The sequence below is a fragment of the Syngnathoides biaculeatus genome, chromosome 19, assembly GCF_019802595.1.
Source record: "Syngnathoides biaculeatus isolate LvHL_M chromosome 19, ASM1980259v1, whole genome shotgun sequence".
Classification (NCBI taxonomy): Eukaryota; Metazoa; Chordata; class Actinopteri; order Syngnathiformes; family Syngnathidae; genus Syngnathoides; species Syngnathoides biaculeatus.
Window position 1 is genome coordinate 13025996 of NC_084658.1, and position 19904 is coordinate 13045899.

A 19904-nucleotide genomic window follows, 5' to 3' on the forward strand; every position below is an offset into this window, starting at 1 on the left:
TGAGCCGCCATTTTGGAGAGCCTGCTCGTCTCCAATTGTGCTTCTTTATTTTGATTTTTTTTTTTTCTTTTAACCTCACAAATGGCTGCCTGCGTCCACCATAACACAACAAACATTCGCTGCATGCGCTCCAAAAAAAAAAAAAAAAAAAAAAAAAAGGGTATTTGCTGCACTATTTATTTTTGTTGTTGTATTTTGCGGGACCCCCAGGTGAGGGGGGTGCACCAGGCCACTTAAGTGTGTTTTACCACCTGTCCAGGAGCGACGCGCGCCCCCTCCCGTGCCAAAGAGGTCCCCGAAAGGTCACGCCCCGCTGGCGAGGGACCGCTCTCTGGAGAGCTCCGAGCGGCAGCGTTTGGAGGCCCGCAAGCGCTTGCTCGCCGCCAAGCGCGCCGCCTCGGTGCGCCAGAGCTCCGCCACGGAGAGCGCCGACAGCATCGAGATTTACATCCCCGAGGCGCAGACGCGACTATGAAACGCGCACTAACGCGAGCGGTAGCACTGGACTGTGAGGGTGCTAACGGACTTTGCCACATCACTGTCGCCATGGAGATACCTTTCAACAAGTATATTTCGATTATTTATTAATTGCTTTACTGACACACACACCCCCTCCCGTTTCCCTCCACACTCTTTCAGCTTTGATGTAGCACACACACCTCCCTCAAATCCTCTCCCACCCTTACACACACACACACACAAATACTCACGACGTGTCTTTTATACATTTCAGAGTTTTTTTGGTTTTTTAATTTAATTTTATTTTATTTTTAATGTTACCCCATTTTACATCCAGTGGCGCCTTGAGATACTCTATTAACTAGCTCCGTAGAACACGTGCATCTCAAACCGTCTTTCCCCATTGAAATGATTGAAACTGCTAAGAATCTGTTTCAACGTTTCCTAAATATGATATAATATATACACCGTAATTTCCGGCCTATAAACTGCTTTTTTCACACGCTTTCAACACCGCAGTTCATGCGGTGACACGGCTAATTTGTGCGTTTTTTTTTCTAGCGGCCGCAAGGGGGGCACTTGAGCGGAAAAGGTAATAGTGAGACCGGTGGAATACATGTGCCGAGGAAGTGACTTTTATCGGTCCGGCCCTGTTAGCGCTGCGCTAGCGTGTTACTGCAGCGTGTCAGTGGTTTTAACCAGTTTGGGTTTTTTTTTTTTGTTTTTTTTTTTTTTCAACCGGCCCTGTTAGTGTAGCGCTAGCATTAGCGTTAGCATTAGCACGGCAGCACTAGTGTTAAACTCTCTGTGTAGCATCTTTCTTTGTAAATATCTCGTGTTTCATTGTGGGCACTTGCGACATTTACACGGCTGCGTCGTATGTATGTACCAAATGGTATTTCCTTTATAAATGTCGTCGGTGAGGCTTATAACCAGGTGCGCTCTGTCGGCCGGGAATTACGGTAATAACAACATCTGACTTTATGAAAGCATAAAGAAATATTAAATAGAATATAAATAATTGAATGCTTGAAATCCTGATTCGAACGTAGCAAATAACCCCCCCCCCCCAAAAAAAAAGAGTAAAAAAATCAGCCAAAACCAACCTCTTATCTCAAAACACTCCTAAGCCAAGTCACTCGTATCTCAAGGTACCACAGTCGCGTTTCCTGGCTATTTAGCGGTTTTGGCAAAAGTTGCGCTCCATTTTCTTACCCGGACAGGTAACTTGTTCACGGGAATGATATTTAAGCCACAAATCCGTCATTTTGCGGGCACGTTATTCACATCTCGTGGGTCGCAGATGACCGTTCCGTGCACGGGTCGCATCCATAACGTGTCCCAAATTTTCAAAAGAAAATCGGCCTCTCCCGACCCAAATTTAAGCCGCTTTGACCGCATCGAGAGCCGCGACATTGTAGCGTAACGACGGACGTTGAGACGGGAGCGGGCGAGGAGGCACAGTTGCACATTTGTGCGACAAAACGAGTCCGCGGCGGTGGTCCCGCCCGAGATCCGTTACATTTGGCCTGTGCAGGTGTGCAACCTTTTTAGAAGAACCTGAAAGAATCCCGCTTTTGTTTTTGGTTTTTAAGAGGTCACAACGGCCATCTTGTCTATTACGTATGCGCGCGCGTGTGTGTGTGTGTGTGTACATAATTCATTCATAAGTGCTTCCTATGTCGCCAAAGGTGCATCTATGAATAAGACAAAACATTAGGTACACCTGCACAACACACCAACAATTCTGCCTTTACAAAAATAATAATGTTCACTTGTGTTGGGTCCTAATTTTAATTTAATATTTGTAGTACGAGTGCAATGCATCATACAACAAGCGTTCCGAAGCTTTGAGATTTTTTTTTTTCATTTTATTATTTTTTTCAACTACGCCGCTTTTCATCGCTGAAGATAAATTAATTTATTTATTCATCCCTCTCTACTTATTTTGTAATTTAATTGATGGGACGCTGATATATTTGTAAATAATCACATTCTTATTTGTTTTCAATATTTTATTTTGTTAGGTGGAATATATTTTTTTTCCCCCGGTTAATATATTTTGTATTTTTTTAACCTATGCAAATTTTAATCCCGAATGAAAAATTATGAATTCCACGCAATGTATTTTTCATGTATTTTGTATTAGTAAGTTATTACTATTGTTATGTCATTAATTTTGTTCTTAATTCATTTGTAAAGGCAGAATATATGATCATTTTTTACAATAATTATTCATGCACATTAATTGATTTTATTTAAATTTTCATTCATTTTTCCAAATTTTAACACCTGCAGAAAAAAATCAAATTATTTGGTTTCACTCAATTTTTCATTGTATTTTTTTTAATTATAAATAGGTTTATTAAAAAAATTGTCCACATTTGACTTCATTATGTAATTACATATTGTGAATTTATAACCTCATAACTTCGAATTATCTTTCTTTGTGAAGACGGAATGAATATACAGCATCGTGTGGGTGTACCGAATACTCTGGGTAGAGCAAAAGTCGACACACCCAGCCACGCACTCTCTGATACTTTGAAAATTTGGTAATTTTTAATTAATCTGCTTATTATATATTTTTTTGTCATTTTTATTGACAGTATTAAGTTCAGATGACCAGCTAGTGACTATTTTCCTCCTCACTGTTAACTCTGGTGAAGCTCACAGGAAAACCTTTTTTTAATTTTTTTAAACATATTTTTAAAAATAGTTCTCCCCTCCTCCTCCTCCTCACTGTTCATATAATTTGAAGCGCTATTTTTTTTTTTACTATTTTTTTTTTAAATCATTTATTTATCGAGTAGCTGACTGTTTACCGGCGCACTGACTTCGAGGCCCTTCTACTGTGTTTTCCTTTATTTTGTTTTCCCTTCGCGCCTTAATTTCGACAGTCGAGCACAACGGCGGTCTCAGGGGAAGACATTTTTGTGCGTGTGTGTGTGTTGTCTCTGTTGTCAATCAAGTGGGCGTCGCCATCACGTAGGGGAGCTCGGCGATGCGACTCGCCGTCGTCGCGTTCGAACCCACCCGTTTTGTGCCATTGAACTTTATACTTTGCTAATCACGAGCCCCTTTCACACCGTTAAAATAAAAAAAAAAAAAAAAGTTGACATTTTCTGGGGGATCTCTGTGTGAAAGGGGGCTTTTTGTTTCCAGGAAGGGGGTTGCGTGTTTGAAGACGTCGTTGCTCATTTTTTAAATTTGTTTTATTTTTATTTTTTTTATGAATTGCGTGTGTGAGTCAAGTTCCCAAAAAAAAAAAATGACACTTTGTCCATCATCATGATAACAATAACATATCAACTCCTGGTGTAGCAGGGAGTTTGTGTTGTAGTTGAATTGTACATAGGTGAATGTCCCCCCCCCCCCCTTTTGTGTAAATGTAAATGATATCAGATAACCCGATCGAGCGGACGTTTCTTTTGTAATTAATGTTGCTACGTGTTTAATGGACGTGATGGCACGCGTGTGCGAGCATTAAAAACAAACCCTGTGGCCATTTCTCTGCTCTCTTTGCGCATGTGTTTTCCATCGCGCCCGCAACCAAAAGACACGGCGAGGGGGGCGGCGCCCCGTAATTACCCCTCAACTTCCGCACTGTTTCCGCGGAGTTGACTTGGTTTCAACTCTGGCGGTGGGAATACCCCGGAGGGTGAGCCAACAGGGTGGGCTGCAAATCTTTTTAAAGCCACATTAAGTGATTCCAGGCAGGGCTGTCACTTTTTGACACCTGACTGTACAGGCAGCTGGTAAAGCGTTGGCCTCACACTTCCGAGGACCCGGGTTCGATCCCGAACCCGCCTGTGTGAGGTTTGCATGTTCTCCCCGTGCTTGCGTGGGTTTTCTCCAGGCACTCCGGTTTCCTCCCGCATTAATGTTTTGGGGATGTGGGAGGAACCCCACGCAGGCACGGGGAGAACATGCAAACTCTACACAGGTGGGGCCGGGATCGAACCCGGGTCCTCAGAACTGTGAGGCAAACGGGAATGACAGCTGTCAAGCTGAGGCGCTCGCACGAACGAAAGATGCCGCGTGTCTGCGAGCAGACGACAAATCCTATTGAGGAGCTTTGCCGACGTAACAGCTGTCGACGCCAGACAGGAAGTGGCCTTATGCGACGACGGCGGCGGCGGCGCTTAATACCCCGCCGTGTTAATTAACGTGGTATTATGCTAATTAGCCGACACACCACAACCACGCCGCGAAATGTAGAAAAGAAAGAAATTTTTTTTTTATTTGAATCCCGCGTGACCTCCCGCTCGCCACAAACATTGCACAGTATGAAAAGAAATCACATCAGAGGGCGTCATGTCGTCACATTAACTATACACACGCGGTCCTATCGTACATGAATATGCTTCTTCTTTTTTTTTTTTTTTTGGCCGTCTTTTTGTCAACAAAAATAAAAAATAAACGTGTAGTGTGTCATCGTACAGTCCACTGGCCCACCCTGCTACATTTTTCATCTGGAATATATTTCCCTTATGTGGGTAATTAAGGAGTTAAAAAAATTAACAAAAATCATTTAAAACAGTTAAATGAAAAACTATAGTGTAACATTAACTACAGTAGTGAATACGTTGATACCAAAAGCAAAAAAAAAAAAATTTTTTTTTTTTTTTTTTTTTTTAAAAAGTGTGTTAAGACGCAGACCCGTCGGGACCTGAAATGTGTTTGGATGAAAGACGTAAGACAGGCAGCATTTGTCCCGTATTCTTGGTCCTTGGGGTGCAAATAAGATACACGTCGATACAAATATGAAATGAATAAACATCTTACAGCCAAGGCACCGCAATAGTTTGTCTTCCCAATTTAAAAAAGAAAAAAAAAATGATTCGGTTAGAAAAGAGATGATGAGGAAGGGGAGAGTGGGGGGGGGGTGTTTTCAGTTTGTGAACTCGGGTCCCCCTCCCCCCACCACCTTTTTAGGAGACTAACTGTTTGGCTTGCAGCTCCATCTCGGCCGCCCGCTTCAGGGCGACGTCCACAAGGAGCTGGAAGCCGCTGAAGTCCTGCGTGAGGTCTGGCGGAGTCGGGGGAGGGGTGTTGAAGAGCCCGCTGCGGGGGCTCAGGTTTCCCTCCAGGATGGTGGTGGCGGCGCCGGCGGGGAGGTGGGCGCCCGCCGCCCCTTTATCCAGGCACCTGAGGAGCGCCTGCGCCGCCTGCAGCCGCTCGGCCGCCTTGTCAGAGTTTGGCGGCGACGGGTGCAGGGGGGTCGGGCCGGCGACAGTGGTGTGACAGATGACGGACGGGCGGGTGGGCAGGCTGCCCGACGCGGGCGACGTGCAGGCGGGAGAGGGCTCCGAGGAGGAGGAGGAGGAGGGCGACGCCGCCTTCCTCAGGACGCCGGGCGCGGCGGGCTCGAAGCTGGAAGGGTGCAAGACGCGCTTGTCGTAGCCGCCGTCGTCGTGGGCGACCCCCGCCGGGCTGTTGTGTTTGGGCGACTGCGAGCTGTCGGAGAAGCTGTCGCCCGCCTTGCCGCACTTCCTGGAGATGGTGAACTGGTTGGGGTCCTTGCCGTCTTTCCGCAACATCTCGGGGAGGAGGCGCCGGCGTGCGTTGATGAACCAGTTGCACACCTGGAAAACGGCACGCGGGTCGTAAATCTCGGAGGTCGAACATTTGGACAGCGCGAAAGCCGACGAAATCCCCACGAAGTCGTTTATTTTTACGGCACTTTTCGCCGAGAGGACTCACAAAATGATCCGTGCGAGGCGCAGCGAAAAGAGGAAATCCTCAACGACCGCGATTCCGCTTCCCGGTCGGCGAGCAGCCGATGGCGTCATCCGTCCGTCGTTTTTGCAAAAACATCGTCACGCTCGCCAGACGACCAATTCCCTACCCTGGTGACAGTTTTCCCAAACAAACTGACCGGTTTGCGGAACGACCCGCGGTGGCCCCGCGTTGACAACTTTTCAAGTACCGGTGTCAAACTCAAGGCCCGAGGGCCAGATCCTGCCCACCGCCTGATTTTACACAGCCCGCAAAGGCAAATCACGTGCATCAACTTCCATGATTTTGGTGAAAATTTGAAACAAAATTTCAAATTGTCTAATCATAAATGATAAAGTTGAGATATTGCAAACATTTTATGGTGAACAATTGTTGAAAAACCCATGACGCTTTATTTTTCTGATTCAAAACTAGTTCATAGAGTTCACATGTAAATATCACGAGGCGACAGATTTTGATGGACTCACAACCATAACGGCCCTCTGAGGGAAATGGTAACTACGATGTGGCCCGCGACAAAAATGAGTTTGACACCCCTGACTTGAAGTATATCACCCCGCCACCGTAACACCCGGAAAACCGGCAAGTTTCTTGAAAGACCGATGACAACTGTGACCATCGAGTGGACTAGCTAGCCCAAAAATGACAAGTTCTCCGTGGTCCACAAAAGACAACATCATCCACCCCCATGTAGACCGTAAACCGGCCCTGTTGACCATGATTCATTCGCTCCAGTCACACCTGGTGGTGCCAAGCGACATGTGTAGCCTCAGCTTGCCTGGGACCGTCCGCCGGAAGCGTGGCTGCCTCTCCGCACCCTCAGACCCTCCACCCACCAACAACCATACGCCCGCGACTTGAGTTAAATATGCTTTGAGGTTGATGATCTCTACATTTTGTTGCATTTTTTTCCCGTCTTAATAATGGAATTTCCAATTGAGCTTGTTTGAATTGCATCTTGGGAAACGTAGTCAAGCCTTGCCAGTTTCCATAAAAGGGGCATTTTGCTGACTGGTGCACTTTTCCCGGTTGAGCTCGCTGTGTTGTAATTGAGGTTAGATCTTCCCTTTAGTGCTGCCATTGTAAAAAAAAAAAAAAAAAAAAGACAATAAAATGGTGGTTGTCATAGCAACAATCGGGGGTCAAGCGCCTTGTTTTTCTTTGGTGTCGCGGGCCAGTCGTAACTGGCTGCAGCAATGTAAATGACTCCGCATTGTTCCCAGACAGCTGGGATGGGAACGGCCGCGGGGAGGGAAATTCCTCGGCGCTCGCTTACTCACCGCCACCCTCCTCTTCCCACTCCTCCTCGCACACTGCGGAGTTGCGCCACGAAAAAAAAAAAAAAAGCGGACGACCTCCAATGCAGCAGAGTGTCATGTTTTGACAGGAAGTGATTCAGCCCACACATCCCTCCCCCGCCGCACGTCTGCGTACCTGCAGTGTGGAAAGCTGCGTCTGCTTGGAGAGGAGCGCCTTCTCCTGCTCCGACGGGTACGCGTTGTAGCGGTGCTCGTACAGCCAGTCGCGGAGGATCTGGACCGACTCCTTGGGCAGGTTGCCGCGCCGCTTCCTCTTGCCGCCGCCCCCGCCGCCGGACGACAGGTCCAGGGGGGCGTCCGCGCCGTCGTCGTCGTCCGTCTCGCTCCCCGACAGCATCATCAGACCTTAGGGAAGTTGGGAAAGAGAGAGGCGGAGGTTGGTTTTCCCAGATGTGATTCAGGAAACGCGTGAGGGAGAGGAGCAGGCGGCGGGACATCACAAAGGAGGGTGTTCCTCCTGTCCGCATTGGACTTGCCAGACTCGGGCCGACCAGGGCCAAGCCTCGTTGTTTGATGAAACGTGAATATTGTGTGACGTAGCTTGCAGAACACCGCTAGGCTTCGAAATAGCCCACAGAAGCCAACAAGTCAGGCAACATTGCAGGGTAGCTAGCAAGCTAGGTCTTCAAAGCGGGCCTCAAAAGTCCAAGAAACTCGGCAACAGACAAAAGTGGACGATCTCAGGTCTTCAGAATTCAACAATTCAGTTTAGTAATAAAGTAAAAACACGAAAGTTGTCAACAAATATAGAGAGATTTCAGTTTAGCGAGCAGCGTAAGGATAAGCCAGCGCAAGTGTTTTGAGCTTTTACCACGGCACGGGGGAAGAGTGATGATTCCCAAACCATGTTCTATACATCAGCATAAATATAGAAGAAATGAAAATTTGTAAATACAGTCTGTAAATAACAGTCTGCTGCAGAATAATAGACCGGTATTCCTACACAAAGTAGTTCGCCAAAGTACCTGTCAAAAACTTACACAAAAACGCCATACAGGAAAAATATGGCCGATAGAGCGCATATGTGATGACATATATTTAAATAGATGTGTCAATTACACCTTTGTAGCTTCGAAAGATCAATCGTGTGAATGAGGAACGTCATGTGACCACATCCGAAAAACAAGCTAGCATACTTCCAGTTTATACTGCGTTAACTAGCAAAACAATTGTTTGATGACATTTTTTTTTTTGGGGGGGGGGGGGGGGATGAATTTGCTAAACTATTATTTTCTTCACGGCTGGTGTCTTTGGACCAAAGTCAGATGTTGTTTATTTACACAAATATATGTTAAACACGAATGAAGCCTAAACATTGTCGTCTCTGAAGACATCTTGTGCATAACAAGACATTTCAAGTTCTTCCAAGTGCTTTTTTTTTATCCCAATCCGCTGCTGACGGGGCTGGGCCATTAATCCCAGCCGGAAGGAAGTGGATGACATGTTTGCGAAATGTGAAATTTTGTGGGGATGTAAAGAACCACAGATGGAAAACAACAAATAGCTCTTTGCACACTGTTGACAGCACCTCGAAATGTAATAAATAAACCAAGGACCACCTGTATTTTTTTTTTCCCAACCAAAAATGACTACATCCCATTCACGGGTTTTTATGAGGCGTTTGACAGATGTGGGTCAAACGTCCGCCATCTTGGGGATGCCTCCAAAAATGCATTTCCGGGTTACTCGTTTTAAATGGCTCCTGGTCACCTGCGTTCACCTCAATGCGGAAGTATGACTTGTTTGTTTGTTGTGGTGGTAGTTTGGGGGGGGGGACACCCCAGCCCCAGCCCCAGCCCCCCAACACACGAATAACCTCCATAAAGCCTCACCACCCCAGACCGCTGCGGGGCCCGAATTCTAGTGGGAAAAGTGTGGAGCAGCCAACAGGATGAGGTAATTACGTGGGCCGGGGAGATGGTGGACGAGGGGGAGGGGAGACCTGTTGCAAATCAGCGTCTCCAGACTAAACAAAAGAAGCTGGGGCTGCTGCCTTTTCTTTGGAAGCAAACTTATAACACTAACACTCACCGCCATAAACATTTCCCGGAGCAAATGATTACACCGAGTAGCCATAAAACAGGAGAAAATGCCGTTTGGCGGCGTTACGCAGCGCGACTTGAAAAAAAAAAAAGTTCTTTTGTGTGAGGAGGACACGCGGTTGGAACTAACTTCCAACAATGAGGTCAGCCACCAAAACACGACTTTGACCGGCTCCTTCCGTGGCACGTTTAAAACGCGAGACGACAACCCGCGCGCGTCGTCACTTTCACACAAAACGAGCAATTTTGTCAATGTAACGCACGTAAATTGAACTAGAAATGTAAACAACTTTTCGAGGCTTCGACCAAACTCCGACGGGAAAGTGGCGAAGTCCCACTCCGCATTCAAACTTCACAGCGGAAAGTCCCTTAACCCGCGCGGGCACGAGTTGTTTTCAACCCGGGAGACGACGGGCGAACGTTCGGCGGTGTTCTCTCGTCGCTCCGGTCGCGAATCGGGGGCATAGTCAAGCGGTGAAGAAACGGGTGCATTGGGTCGGTGACGTCTCGATAGCACATGGCACTCACAGCGCCCGCCTGTCATGTCTGCGCCGCAGACAATAGACTCCGGCAGAACCCCCCCCCAGAAAGAAACCCTTCTGCCTCGCCGATAACCTTCCCTTAAACTACATTACTTAACAACAACTTACCTTTTTTCGTCTTCATTTCCCCCCCTTCAAAAATAATAAAAAAACAACAACCCACACTTTTAATCCTCACGTGGAAGAAAATGAATAACAATCGTCCCTGCGGTGGTGGTGGCGGCGATCTCCTGCCTCCTCGTGTATCCCAAATGTGAACAATCCTTCAAAAAAAATATAAAAAATAAGGAAAATGTATCCCGTTTCGGGGGAGGGGGGTCGGGGGGGGGTCTGCGCCTTGTGCTGGTCCGTGGTGGAGGTAGGCAGGCTGCGTGTTTGGGGGGGGGGTGCAGGAGTTGGTGATGGGGGAGGAGGTCACCTGAGATCTCTCTCTCCCTCCCTCCCTCTCTCTCTCTCTCTCTCTCTCTCTCTCTCTCTCTCTCGATCTGTGTGTCCCTCTCTCTCCCCGCGAGGCTTTTTGCTCATTGACTGCGTTGTGTGTGCTTGATGGGGGGGGGGTGGGGGGGGGTTGGGTGACAGCTATCTTTGACAGCTGCGTGACTCAACCCACGGAGGATCCTCCCTCCCCTTTTCCCCACCGCCCGCTGACATCAGCTCTAGAGCGCCCTTCTCTCCGCTCCACTGACACACAAAAACATTACAACAAAAAAAAACCGCGCAAAACCAATTTTTTTTTTTTGTTTTGCTTACAACCTCGCGTCCCCCCCCCTACAGCCCTGCTAAATGTCGCTTTACTTGTGTACTACTCAATGATGCAATTGTATGTTGATGTTTGGATGTGTAGGTTGGCGCACGAGTTTAAAAAAAAAAAAAAATCTGAACCATCAATGCCTTCATTTGTATGCGCCGCACAGGCATGCGACAGCTGCTTAAAAATAAAAAAATAACTAAAAATGGTTTTAGCTCACCCGAAGCCAAATGTCGCCTCCTGGTGGAAGGTTTTGTCAGTGCAAGGGAACTGGGGAATCTGAGGATTTAAAAAAAAAAAAAAAAAGACAATACCATGGACTAGCAAGAAACCTTGCATATTACCTAGGGCTCGATTTCCGTGACATGTTAACTTTTCCCAAAATACGCTGTGAATCACTATCATCTAAACCGCAAAAAAAGAGCATTTTTTTGTGATTAAAAACATTCCATTTCAAGTCAATCAGTTCGATTATATTTTGGGAAATAAGGACTCCCCATGGGGAAAATACATGCAAAACGCATCGTTCCTTTGTTGTCTCTGCGACATCCTATTTCAGACAGCAAATTTAAACTTGAAAATCAAGTTCAATTTGCAGAATTCTGCCTTATGAAATTCATCAAAAAAATTCACAGAAAATGTGTTTTCTTGCTTTTTCACTGATGGAATTTGGGAAGATATTGACATTGCTTTTTCGCGAAAAACCGTCAGCCTACGAAGGTGACGCAGAGACAAGAGTGAACAACAACAACTGTAAACAAAACCTTGTTCAAGGGAATAAACTAATCAGAAAAAACAACCTTTCCAAACAAACTTTAACAGTGTGAAAAGTAAATCTTTCTAATTTACCTGTGGAATATTTTCACACGGTCACACTGCACAGGTCGGCATGCTTGTTTTGGGAGTATCAAGATGGCGGATGGCCACTTCAGTTCTTGTGGCCAATGAGCCATCCAGATCAGTGCCCCACAGGAGTTGTTTGGAAGTAACAAAGTACACATGCTTGCCTCGTGTACTTGAGGAAGGGATTTATTTTTCTTTTGTCTTTCACATTTAAAAACTCATACCATGTTGCCGTAAGGTAGAATAGCTTGAAGTGTTTTTCATACAACTATTTACTGTAATTGCGACCGAATGACTGCGTCAATGTAGGTTAAGTGAGAGTGATTTGCCTTAAAATGATGGTTAAAATATCACCGGAAATTATTTGAGAATCGTTTACTTATTGAAGAATTTACATTTTTTTCCCCAGTTATTAAATGTTCCTTTTTAGGCAAATTTTTTTTTTTGCGGTAATCTGTCACAGCGTCAGAAAGTGGTAATAAAATTATTGCATATTTTAAAAATCCTAACGCTTGCCTCAGCTTTATGATTAGACAATTACATTTTTTATTTATGAAAAGATATGACCTCAACCGCATGTTATTGGAACAATGTGCCGGTTACCTAAATTTAGACGTGTGTGTGTGTACAACGCGGGCTGCGTGATTCAGTTGTCGGTCAGCGTGGTTAAAAATGTCACACGCGTAGTTAAGCAAGTTAATGCCTGTAAAATCATCACCATAGCGATGGAAACACAAAACATTTTTTACGTAAGATGATCTTTTAAGTATTGTGTGAAGATTCAACTTTTTCTTTTTAAGATTGTGTTTCGTCAAGAGCTTAAGTGTACTTGATGGCGTGTTAAGAAGAGCTGCGTTCAATGCAAGCGTTATTACACAACCGGGGTGACGTTTCGCATGGTTCACAGTGGCGCCCTCGTACCTCACGCTTGCATTCCTTCGACTCGGACCGGAAATAAAAGTGTCAAGCGGGAGAGACGTTGCGTATTCACGCTTTCAAAATAAAAACTTGGTTGTGAACTCAGAGGCACGATTCCCCTGTTTAGGACTGTGTAGTAAGCGTCATAATTGAGCATTTCAATCCAGTCATGTCAACTTATTTTTTTTTTATTTTTATTTTTTTTTCCGGCAGGGGTTTTCATACTTTCCGCCATCTGTATGTGAGAATATAGCTTCCTGATAACTTTTTACTCTAACTCCGTTACATATTGATAAATTATCTGTACTTTCTTGTACTTGTAAAACTTCAGCAGATAATGACGCGATGTTTTTAAAAAAAAAAAAAAAAAAAAAACAACGTAGTGAGTTTTAATCTTTTACAACTGATATTTATTGGTTACGATTGGATCAGCTGGTAAAGTCTTGTGCTCACAGTTCTGAGGACCCGGGTTCAATCCCCACCTGTGTGGCGTTTGCATGTTCTCCCCGTGCCGAGGTGGGTTTTCTCCAGGCGCTCGGGCTTCCTCCCACATCCCGAAAACATGCAACATTAATTGGACCCTCAGAATTGCCCCGAGGTGTGATCGATGTGGCAACCAGTTCAGGGTGTACCCCGCCTCCTGCCCGTTGACAGCTGGCACAGGCTCCAGCACTCCCCGCGACCCTCGTGAGGATAAGCGGCAAAGAAAATGGATGGATTGTTTGGATCCTGGAGGAGTGTTTTATTTTGAAGGCACTCCAAACGGAAACGGGATGGCCGCCACCCGGCGCTGCTTGACTTTGTTTTGCAACAACTGAGCTTCGGTCTCAGTTTACATTCGGGAGGACGTGTACGAGTGACGCGAGAGGAGGCGAAGTAGACCGCGTCCCCGCCGCGCCCCCCCCCCCCTTCCCCTCCTGCTATAGGGAACAGAGGGGTGCCACTGGGGGGAAAAAAAAAAAAAAAAAACTTCCTCAGCAACTTCGGCCGTGTCGCTATCGATGACAAACGGGGGTAATTTTAGCTGTGGCCGTCATCGCGCTGTGACCGGCTTGGCCGTGGGCTCGCTATAAAGGACGCACTTCGACATGCAGCTTTACAACAGCGCCTTGACGCACTACCCGAGATCATCCAGCAAAGTCACCGTCACGTTATCCTGCGGATCATCCAGCCCAGCTGAGGAAGACCCGTCGGCACTGAGCCAGTCAGAGGCCCCAGGTCCGCCCGCTACTTCCGCAAACATGCCTGCTTTTTCTTGCTACGAAGCCTCCTCCTCTAGGCCCGTGCCAGACTACTTCACATCCACCGCCGAGTTGCTTGTACGCAGAGCTAACGGGGTGAAGAGGACTGTGAAAATCACCAGGGTGCCCAAGCCGTCGTCCCCTGATCACGAGCTGCTGGAGTTGATCGACGAGCTCAGGGACGGTACGGGTGGAATGCTCCCGGAGGACTGCTCGGAGAGTCTTATGTTTGAGGACGGCAAGAGGAGTAACAGGTGGGTACCCGAGCAGGAGCTCTGTGGCGCTCCACCTGAACTGAAGTTGAACGATGAGCTGGCTGCTTCTGACTTTGAGCTGAGCGTTCTGCAAGAGCAGAAAGGGGACGACAAGGTGGCCCGTTATCTGGCCGAGGTGGACACTCAGAACAAGTACCTCCGGGAGAGGCGCAAGTTCTGATACCACATCATCCCGGATGGCAACTGTCTGTATCGGGCCGTGTGCAAGGCTACTTACGGGGAGCAGGCGAGGCACGGCGAGCTGCGGGAGCGCACGGTCCACCACATCGCCGATAACCTGGACCAGTTCAACCCGGTCATCGAAGGCGACGCGGGCGAGTTCCTCATCAACGCGGCGCAGGACGGCGCCTGGGCCGGATACCCCGAGCTGCTGGCCATGAGCCAGATGCTCAACGTCAACATCTACCTGACCACCGGGGGCAGCGCGGAGAGCCCCACCGTGTCCACCATGGTGCACTTCCTGGGCGAGGAGGACGCGTCCAAGCCGGCCGTCTGGCTGAGCTGGCTGAGCAATGGACATTATGACGTGCTCATGGACGCCCGGGTGGACAACCCGGAGTACGAGGACTGGTGCCGACACTCCCAGATGCAGAGGAGACGGGACGAGGAGTTGGCCAAGTCCATGGCGGCGTCTTTGTCCAGAATGTACATTGAGAAAAACGGAGCGGTTTAATGACTCGCTTTGGTTCTGAAGTGATTTTTCTCTTGTTTTTGTTTTTATACGACGAAGGAGATTGAACCAAGTGCTGTGCACATACGTGATTTGTTTCGACTTTAGCGGATGAAAGGGTGGCTGTTTTGGAATCGTCGTCACTGGTTTTGCGGTGCCGTGCCAACGTGTAGCGAGTCCAGGTTTATTTGTCAAATGTTGAATGAGGATATAGAAATCAAGTTGATACGGTAATTTGAGAAAGATTCCAAACGCAGCCAGTTTGTGTTTACAGTGAGGCTATTCGGGGCCTCGCTTCAAAGAAAACGACGGATACTTTGCAGGAGTACTCGTGTGGAGAGAGTATTTTGACAAAAGTCATAATTTGAGTGCATTATGGTGTCTGAGTATTTGTTCGGAATTGTGTGCCAAATTTTGAGAGACGGACTCAGCCTGGTTTCGAAGAATGCGTGGCTTGAGTTGTTTTTGCGTTTTGTTTTTTACCCTACTTGCCCAAATAGTTTAGCAATTTATATAACTTTTTAAAGAAAATGGGGCAATCTTGAATTTTTGTTTCGGGGGAAAAAAAAACAGTAATTTTTGAAGAAATAGAATTAAAATAAATCAGAAAAAAACTTTTGTTCATTCTGACCCATTTTGGAAAAAAATATTCATGAATGCACAGGACATTTTCATGAAGTTATATCTGTAATAAATTTCATTTTAAAAGGAAATCTTCATTTGCTCAAGTAAACACATTTCACAGTATTTTTTATGTATCACTGTACTCAATTTCATCTTGACATTTTTTTTCCCTGAAATGCATTTGACATGTAGTACAAATCTTTTGTAAACCTGTATTTTCTATGAAGGGAAAGGGGGGAAAAAAAAATGTTTTCACCGTGGCCTTGATGCTTCCTTTTATCAATGTTAGCGAAAATCGCTTTATGTATTTATTTTATAACGCAGCCTTAGCCTTGGGACCTTAAATTCTTTAAACTGCTGTAAGTTATTATGAAGCAGGTGCACAATTTAATAACTGAGTGCTTTTTTTTTTTTTTTTTTCTTGTGCAACCTGATGTATTTTTATGTACAGTATATGTCGATGGCTCATTTTACAAAGATGAACCTTTTATTAATGAGCTTGATGTGTTTGAAGCCGTCCTATCCGGGCATATTAATGATCTTTTACCTTTTTTATCTTTTTCTATCTGCAATTGTTGCACAAATAAAAGTGTCCTTATATGTGACTCATCCGTGTTCGACTCGCTGCGTCTTCGTGGAATGTTTGGGAGTGGTTTTATCTATTTTTTTTTCTTCCATTTTTCTTTTTAGGACAGATGGCGGATTTTTTTTTTTTGAAGTTATAGCAATGTTTGGTTCGTGAGTGTTTTTTTTTTTTTTTTTTTTTTAACGGCAATGAATGAAGACTGCCAACTGGGGGAGTCTGCTAATAATTAAAAAAAAATCAACTCTTTTGGCCTAGTTATGGGTAATGTTGCAATTTGTGAGATGACCTTCGTGTTGCCATTTTAGCAATTTTGTAACATATTTAGCAACAAAGTTGCGACACATCTTTGAAGACTTTCTGGGACTGAAATTGCCCCCCCCCCCCCCCCCCCCCAGAGCAAAAAAACCTTTTATCGCGCAGCATCCATTCAATTGTGGATGCAGCACTTCATCACCGAGCCAAATCACTCCTGTCCAACAACACCCTATCCTCAATAAAGGTATAGAAAAACAACAGTTCAAATCCCATGCGCAAATTTGTCAATGAATCCAACAAGTCAATCGGGTTCAAGTACTCTAAAAAACATATTTTGAATGATTGGAGATGATAGAAAATGGATGGATGCTTCCTGTCCATTTTGCTATCCTTCCGCTAGAGGGCGTTGTTGACTCCAAATACAGTAACTGAGATAGTTGCTTGCAGCATTCTCTCGACTTCTCACAAGGGGTGACCACCCCCTCCATCCATCCATTTTCTTTGCCGCTTATCCTCACAAGGGTCGCGGGGAGTGCTGGAGCCTATCCCAGCCGTCAACGGGCAGGAGGCAGGGTACACCCTGAAGTGTTTGCCAGCCAATCGCAGGGCACATCGGAGACAAACAGCCACACTCACAATCACACCTATGGGCAATTTAGAGTGTCCAATTCATCTTGCGTGTTTTTGGGATGTGGGAGGAAACCGGAATACCCGGAGAAAACCCATGCAGGCAGGGGGTGAACATGCAAACTCCAGACATCTTGGCTGGGATCGAACCCGGGTCCTCAGAAATGTGAGGCCAACTCTTTACTATCTGAACCACCTTGCCGCCGTAACTGATATCATTAACGCTAATGATGTATAATTAAAAAAAAAAAACTCTACTCATTCTATGAAAATGTACTGCACATAAAATTACTTTTAAAATGTGGTTCAATGCAACTTTATTGTACTTAAAAGTTGCAACTGAACAATACTTTACAAAACTACTGTGAATTTTGAAGTGAAACCTGAAGTTGGATATTGTGAGTGTATTTAAATAACTTCATATGCAGTATCTGACGAGTTAGAGTGCAACAGATGTGTGCGTGTGTGTACAGTACATGTGTAAAAAGATGACTCCCGTTCATTTGTATCTGCAGCACGAGGAACGTCCCCATATGGAGCCGAGGTGGTGGGGGCGGAGGGGGCTGCCTGCGGGCGAAGTGGAACGCGGCCGCCCGACCCCACGCACTCCAGCTGGGCTGGCGAACTTCACTTCGCGGACTCTTTAAACAAGAAAAAAAAGAAAAGAGAAAAGGAGAGAGAGAGAGCCGGAATCGGAGGAAAGCGGCAAGCAGCCCTCCTGGCGGTGGAAAACATTGGACATGTCGCGGCACCGCGTGCAGTTCGCGGACATCCCCGCCACCGGCGACGACCACAGCGCAGCTGGCACGTTTCACAGTAAGGGACTATTTTGATCCATTTGTTTTCTGTGCCGCTTATCCTCACAAGGGTCGCGGGAGTGCTGGAGCCTATCCCAGGTATCATCGGGCAGGAGGCGGGGTACACCCTGAAGTGTTTGCCGGGCAATCGCAGGGCTTCAATTATTGCATGTTTTCGGGATGTGGGAGGAAACCGGAGGGCCCGGGATTTGAACCCCAGCCCTCAGAACTGTGAGGCCAACGCGCCACCGTGCCAGATTATATATTCAGTATGTCATTAAGTTAACGGGGCGCTGCTTGGCTTCCAAGTTATTCTGATGGTTCCCGTAAGAAATAATGTAAATTAATTTTCACCAGATGCCAATCCAAAACCTTTTATTAATGGTACAGGCAATGTTTTAATTATGAGTTCAATTTAACGTTCAGGGCCGGGTGGTTATGATATCTGCCTCAGGTGCAGAGGTTCAGCGTTTGAATCTATTTCTGTGCTCATTCTGTGAGGCTACAAGATGGCATGGTAGGTTGCCAGAGCCGCGGCTGGTAGAAGAATACAAATTGGTGTCAAGAAAGTATGTTGAATCTATCTTGTTTGTTGTATCTTTGAATGTTGGGAAGGGGGAAGTTTCACCTGGGTAATTAACGGCAGTTACAGAGAGTTTTCATTCGGTACACTTTGTTTTTGCGCTGTTAATTAGATCTTTGCCGTTCCATAAGTACAACATACCCGCATATGGCCCTTCGCGAAATAAATATCAAGCTAGTGTAATGCTAACAAATAATGAGAAATGACAAATTTGGAGTAACACATAGTATCTGTGTCTCAGTTTTATAACTCTTTAAGTAGCCGGTATTTGAACAGCAACGCTGGCGCAGCACATGTACACTACAGAGTGATTAAAAATGCCCGTTATCCTCTTCGAAGAACAGAATATTACTGGGTCTTACTGAGGAGCAGAGCTGTCTCCATGTATATTTTTGTCAGTACTGTATTCCTTCCAGGTGGCTTTTTTATTTACTCCCAATTTAAACAGTACTACAAAATGGCTAACTCATTGCGTAAGGCAGCGTGGAGTAATCAAAAACACACCGCCAATGTTTCTGATGATGCATGACCCCCCCCCCCCGCCCCCCTTCCTCACACACACAAAGTGCAACAAGATGAAGTATCAAAGCGTTCTCATTTACGTGTCTTGGTGAAGTACTCGTCATAAAGTTGTTTGACACTTGGCAGCATTTGATTTAAATTGCAGTTGCAGCTTTGACTTCTTTTGGTCCAATCCTCTCGGCGTAATTAAATCATTCAACTTTGGAAACTGCCAAGAAGACCCCCCCCCCCCCCTTCCCGTTTTTTGATGCGAGTCAGCAGCGCGGGCATCCGGCGTGCGCTCATCGGAAGTGGCAGGTGCCCTTTGCATGCTCCCGCCAACCCCCCCCCCCCCCCAGGTGTCCTCTCGCGTCGACTCCTCTCGAGACGCCCGCCTCGCCGCTTTACGGCCTCCCCCTCGAAGTGTCACCGTCGGTGTTTTTTGACGAGGCCCACGTGAACGTCGCCTTCCCCACCCCCACCCGCGCTGCAGTCCGGCAGCAACAGGCGGACGAGCTGGGCGCATCTCCATGGCGACGGGCCAGCTGAGATGCAATGGAAAATTGCTGATGCACCCCCCCCCCCCAACCCCCACCCCCGCTAGCGGAGCATGATGTCATCTTCGGTGGCAGGGATGGGTTTTTGTGTGTGTGGGAGGGGGGCAGGCTGACAGATCACCCACCCACCGTCGACGACCTTTTGTCACTTCTGATGACCTGAGACGAGGTGACATCAAGCTTCAAACGCTGTCAGAAACTCGACTTTTCGAAGGCTCGGTATAGAGGTGGCTCGTAAATGTCAGCGATCCTTCGGCGCGATTCACATCGACTAGAAGCACCACTCGAGCAAAGGGCCGCGACGTCCTTCAATAAGCCGCCTCAAACCCCCCCGGACAGCTGCGCACTTGCCCGCCTCCGAGGTATTCGGAGACCGGGGAGGGGGCGTCGAGAGCCCGCGGGGGGTAAAGATACTCCTCCTCGATGATATCTCCCTCTCGCTCGATCGGTAGCGTGAAGAGCAGGGCGGAGCGCGAGCTACGCCATCAATCACTCGTCTGATCTTCCCGGGGAGCCGCTCGCAGAAATGCTCCCATGTTCAGTCCGCTGAGCCAAGTTAAAAGAGCCGAGAGCAA

The 19904-nt window shown here is 46.7% G+C and overlaps 4 protein-coding genes across 32 annotated transcripts in view; 3 read left to right on the plus strand and 1 right to left on the minus strand.

The window, feature by feature from the left end:
- dlgap1b (discs, large (Drosophila) homolog-associated protein 1b) overlaps nucleotides 1-3565 on the plus strand; it is a 131801-nt gene extending 128236 nt beyond the window's left edge. For 23 of the 26 annotated variants that reach the window (XM_061805451.1, XM_061805450.1, XM_061805466.1 and 20 more), the window contains one exon: nucleotides 260-3565. In XM_061805451.1, the coding sequence (XP_061661435.1) occupies nucleotides 260-475 (216 nt within the window). In that variant the 3' untranslated portion in view covers nucleotides 476-3565. The other 3 variants (XM_061805477.1, XM_061805478.1, XM_061805475.1) reach the window with 2 other exon arrangements.
- A 144-nt stretch (nucleotides 3566-3709) lies between these two features.
- Nucleotides 3710-10619, minus strand: tgif1 (TGFB-induced factor homeobox 1). Of its 3 annotated transcripts, none has more exons than XM_061805500.1 (3): nucleotides 10213-10619; nucleotides 7636-7865; nucleotides 3710-6047 (listed from the first exon to the last, which is right to left on the minus strand). In XM_061805500.1, the coding sequence occupies exons 1-3, from the start codon at nucleotides 10226-10228 to the stop codon at nucleotides 5394-5396; spliced, it is 900 nt and encodes a 299-aa protein (XP_061661484.1). In that variant the 5' UTR covers nucleotides 10229-10619; the 3' UTR covers nucleotides 3710-5393. The 3 variants fall into 3 exon arrangements, with proteins under 3 accessions (XP_061661484.1, XP_061661485.1, XP_061661486.1); XM_061805501.1 differs by lacking the exon at nucleotides 10213-10619 and adding an exon at nucleotides 10091-10176; XM_061805502.1 differs by lacking the exon at nucleotides 10213-10619 and adding an exon at nucleotides 9552-10084.
- Nucleotides 9099-19904, plus strand: part of si:ch211-285f17.1 (sickle tail protein homolog) — an 85925-nt gene continuing 75119 nt past the window's right edge. Inside the window, exons 1-2 of one of the 2 annotated variants that reach the window (XM_061805444.1) lie at nucleotides 9099-9416; nucleotides 17407-17707. In XM_061805444.1, the coding sequence (XP_061661428.1) occupies nucleotides 9412-9416; nucleotides 17407-17707 (306 nt within the window). In that variant the 5' untranslated portion in view covers nucleotides 9099-9411. Of the gene's footprint in view, nucleotides 9417-17406; nucleotides 17708-19904 lie in introns of those variants that run through there. The other variant, XM_061805440.1, reaches the window with a different exon arrangement.
- On the plus strand, nucleotides 10664-16045 carry LOC133492791 (OTU domain-containing protein 1). Its single transcript, XM_061805498.1, is given in 1 exon segment — nucleotides 10664-16045. A coding segment is annotated over 1 exon segment (1101 nt). The 5' UTR covers nucleotides 10664-13701; the 3' UTR covers nucleotides 14803-16045.

What these genes read in the sequence shown, in the direction of transcription:
- tgif1 (XM_061805500.1), bottom strand. An exon ending in CGCAGCTTTCCACACTGCAG is followed by an intron (nt 6,048 to 7,635) that starts GTACGCAGACGT and finishes GCCGTTTTCCAG; the next exon opens with GTGTGCAACTGGTTCATCAA.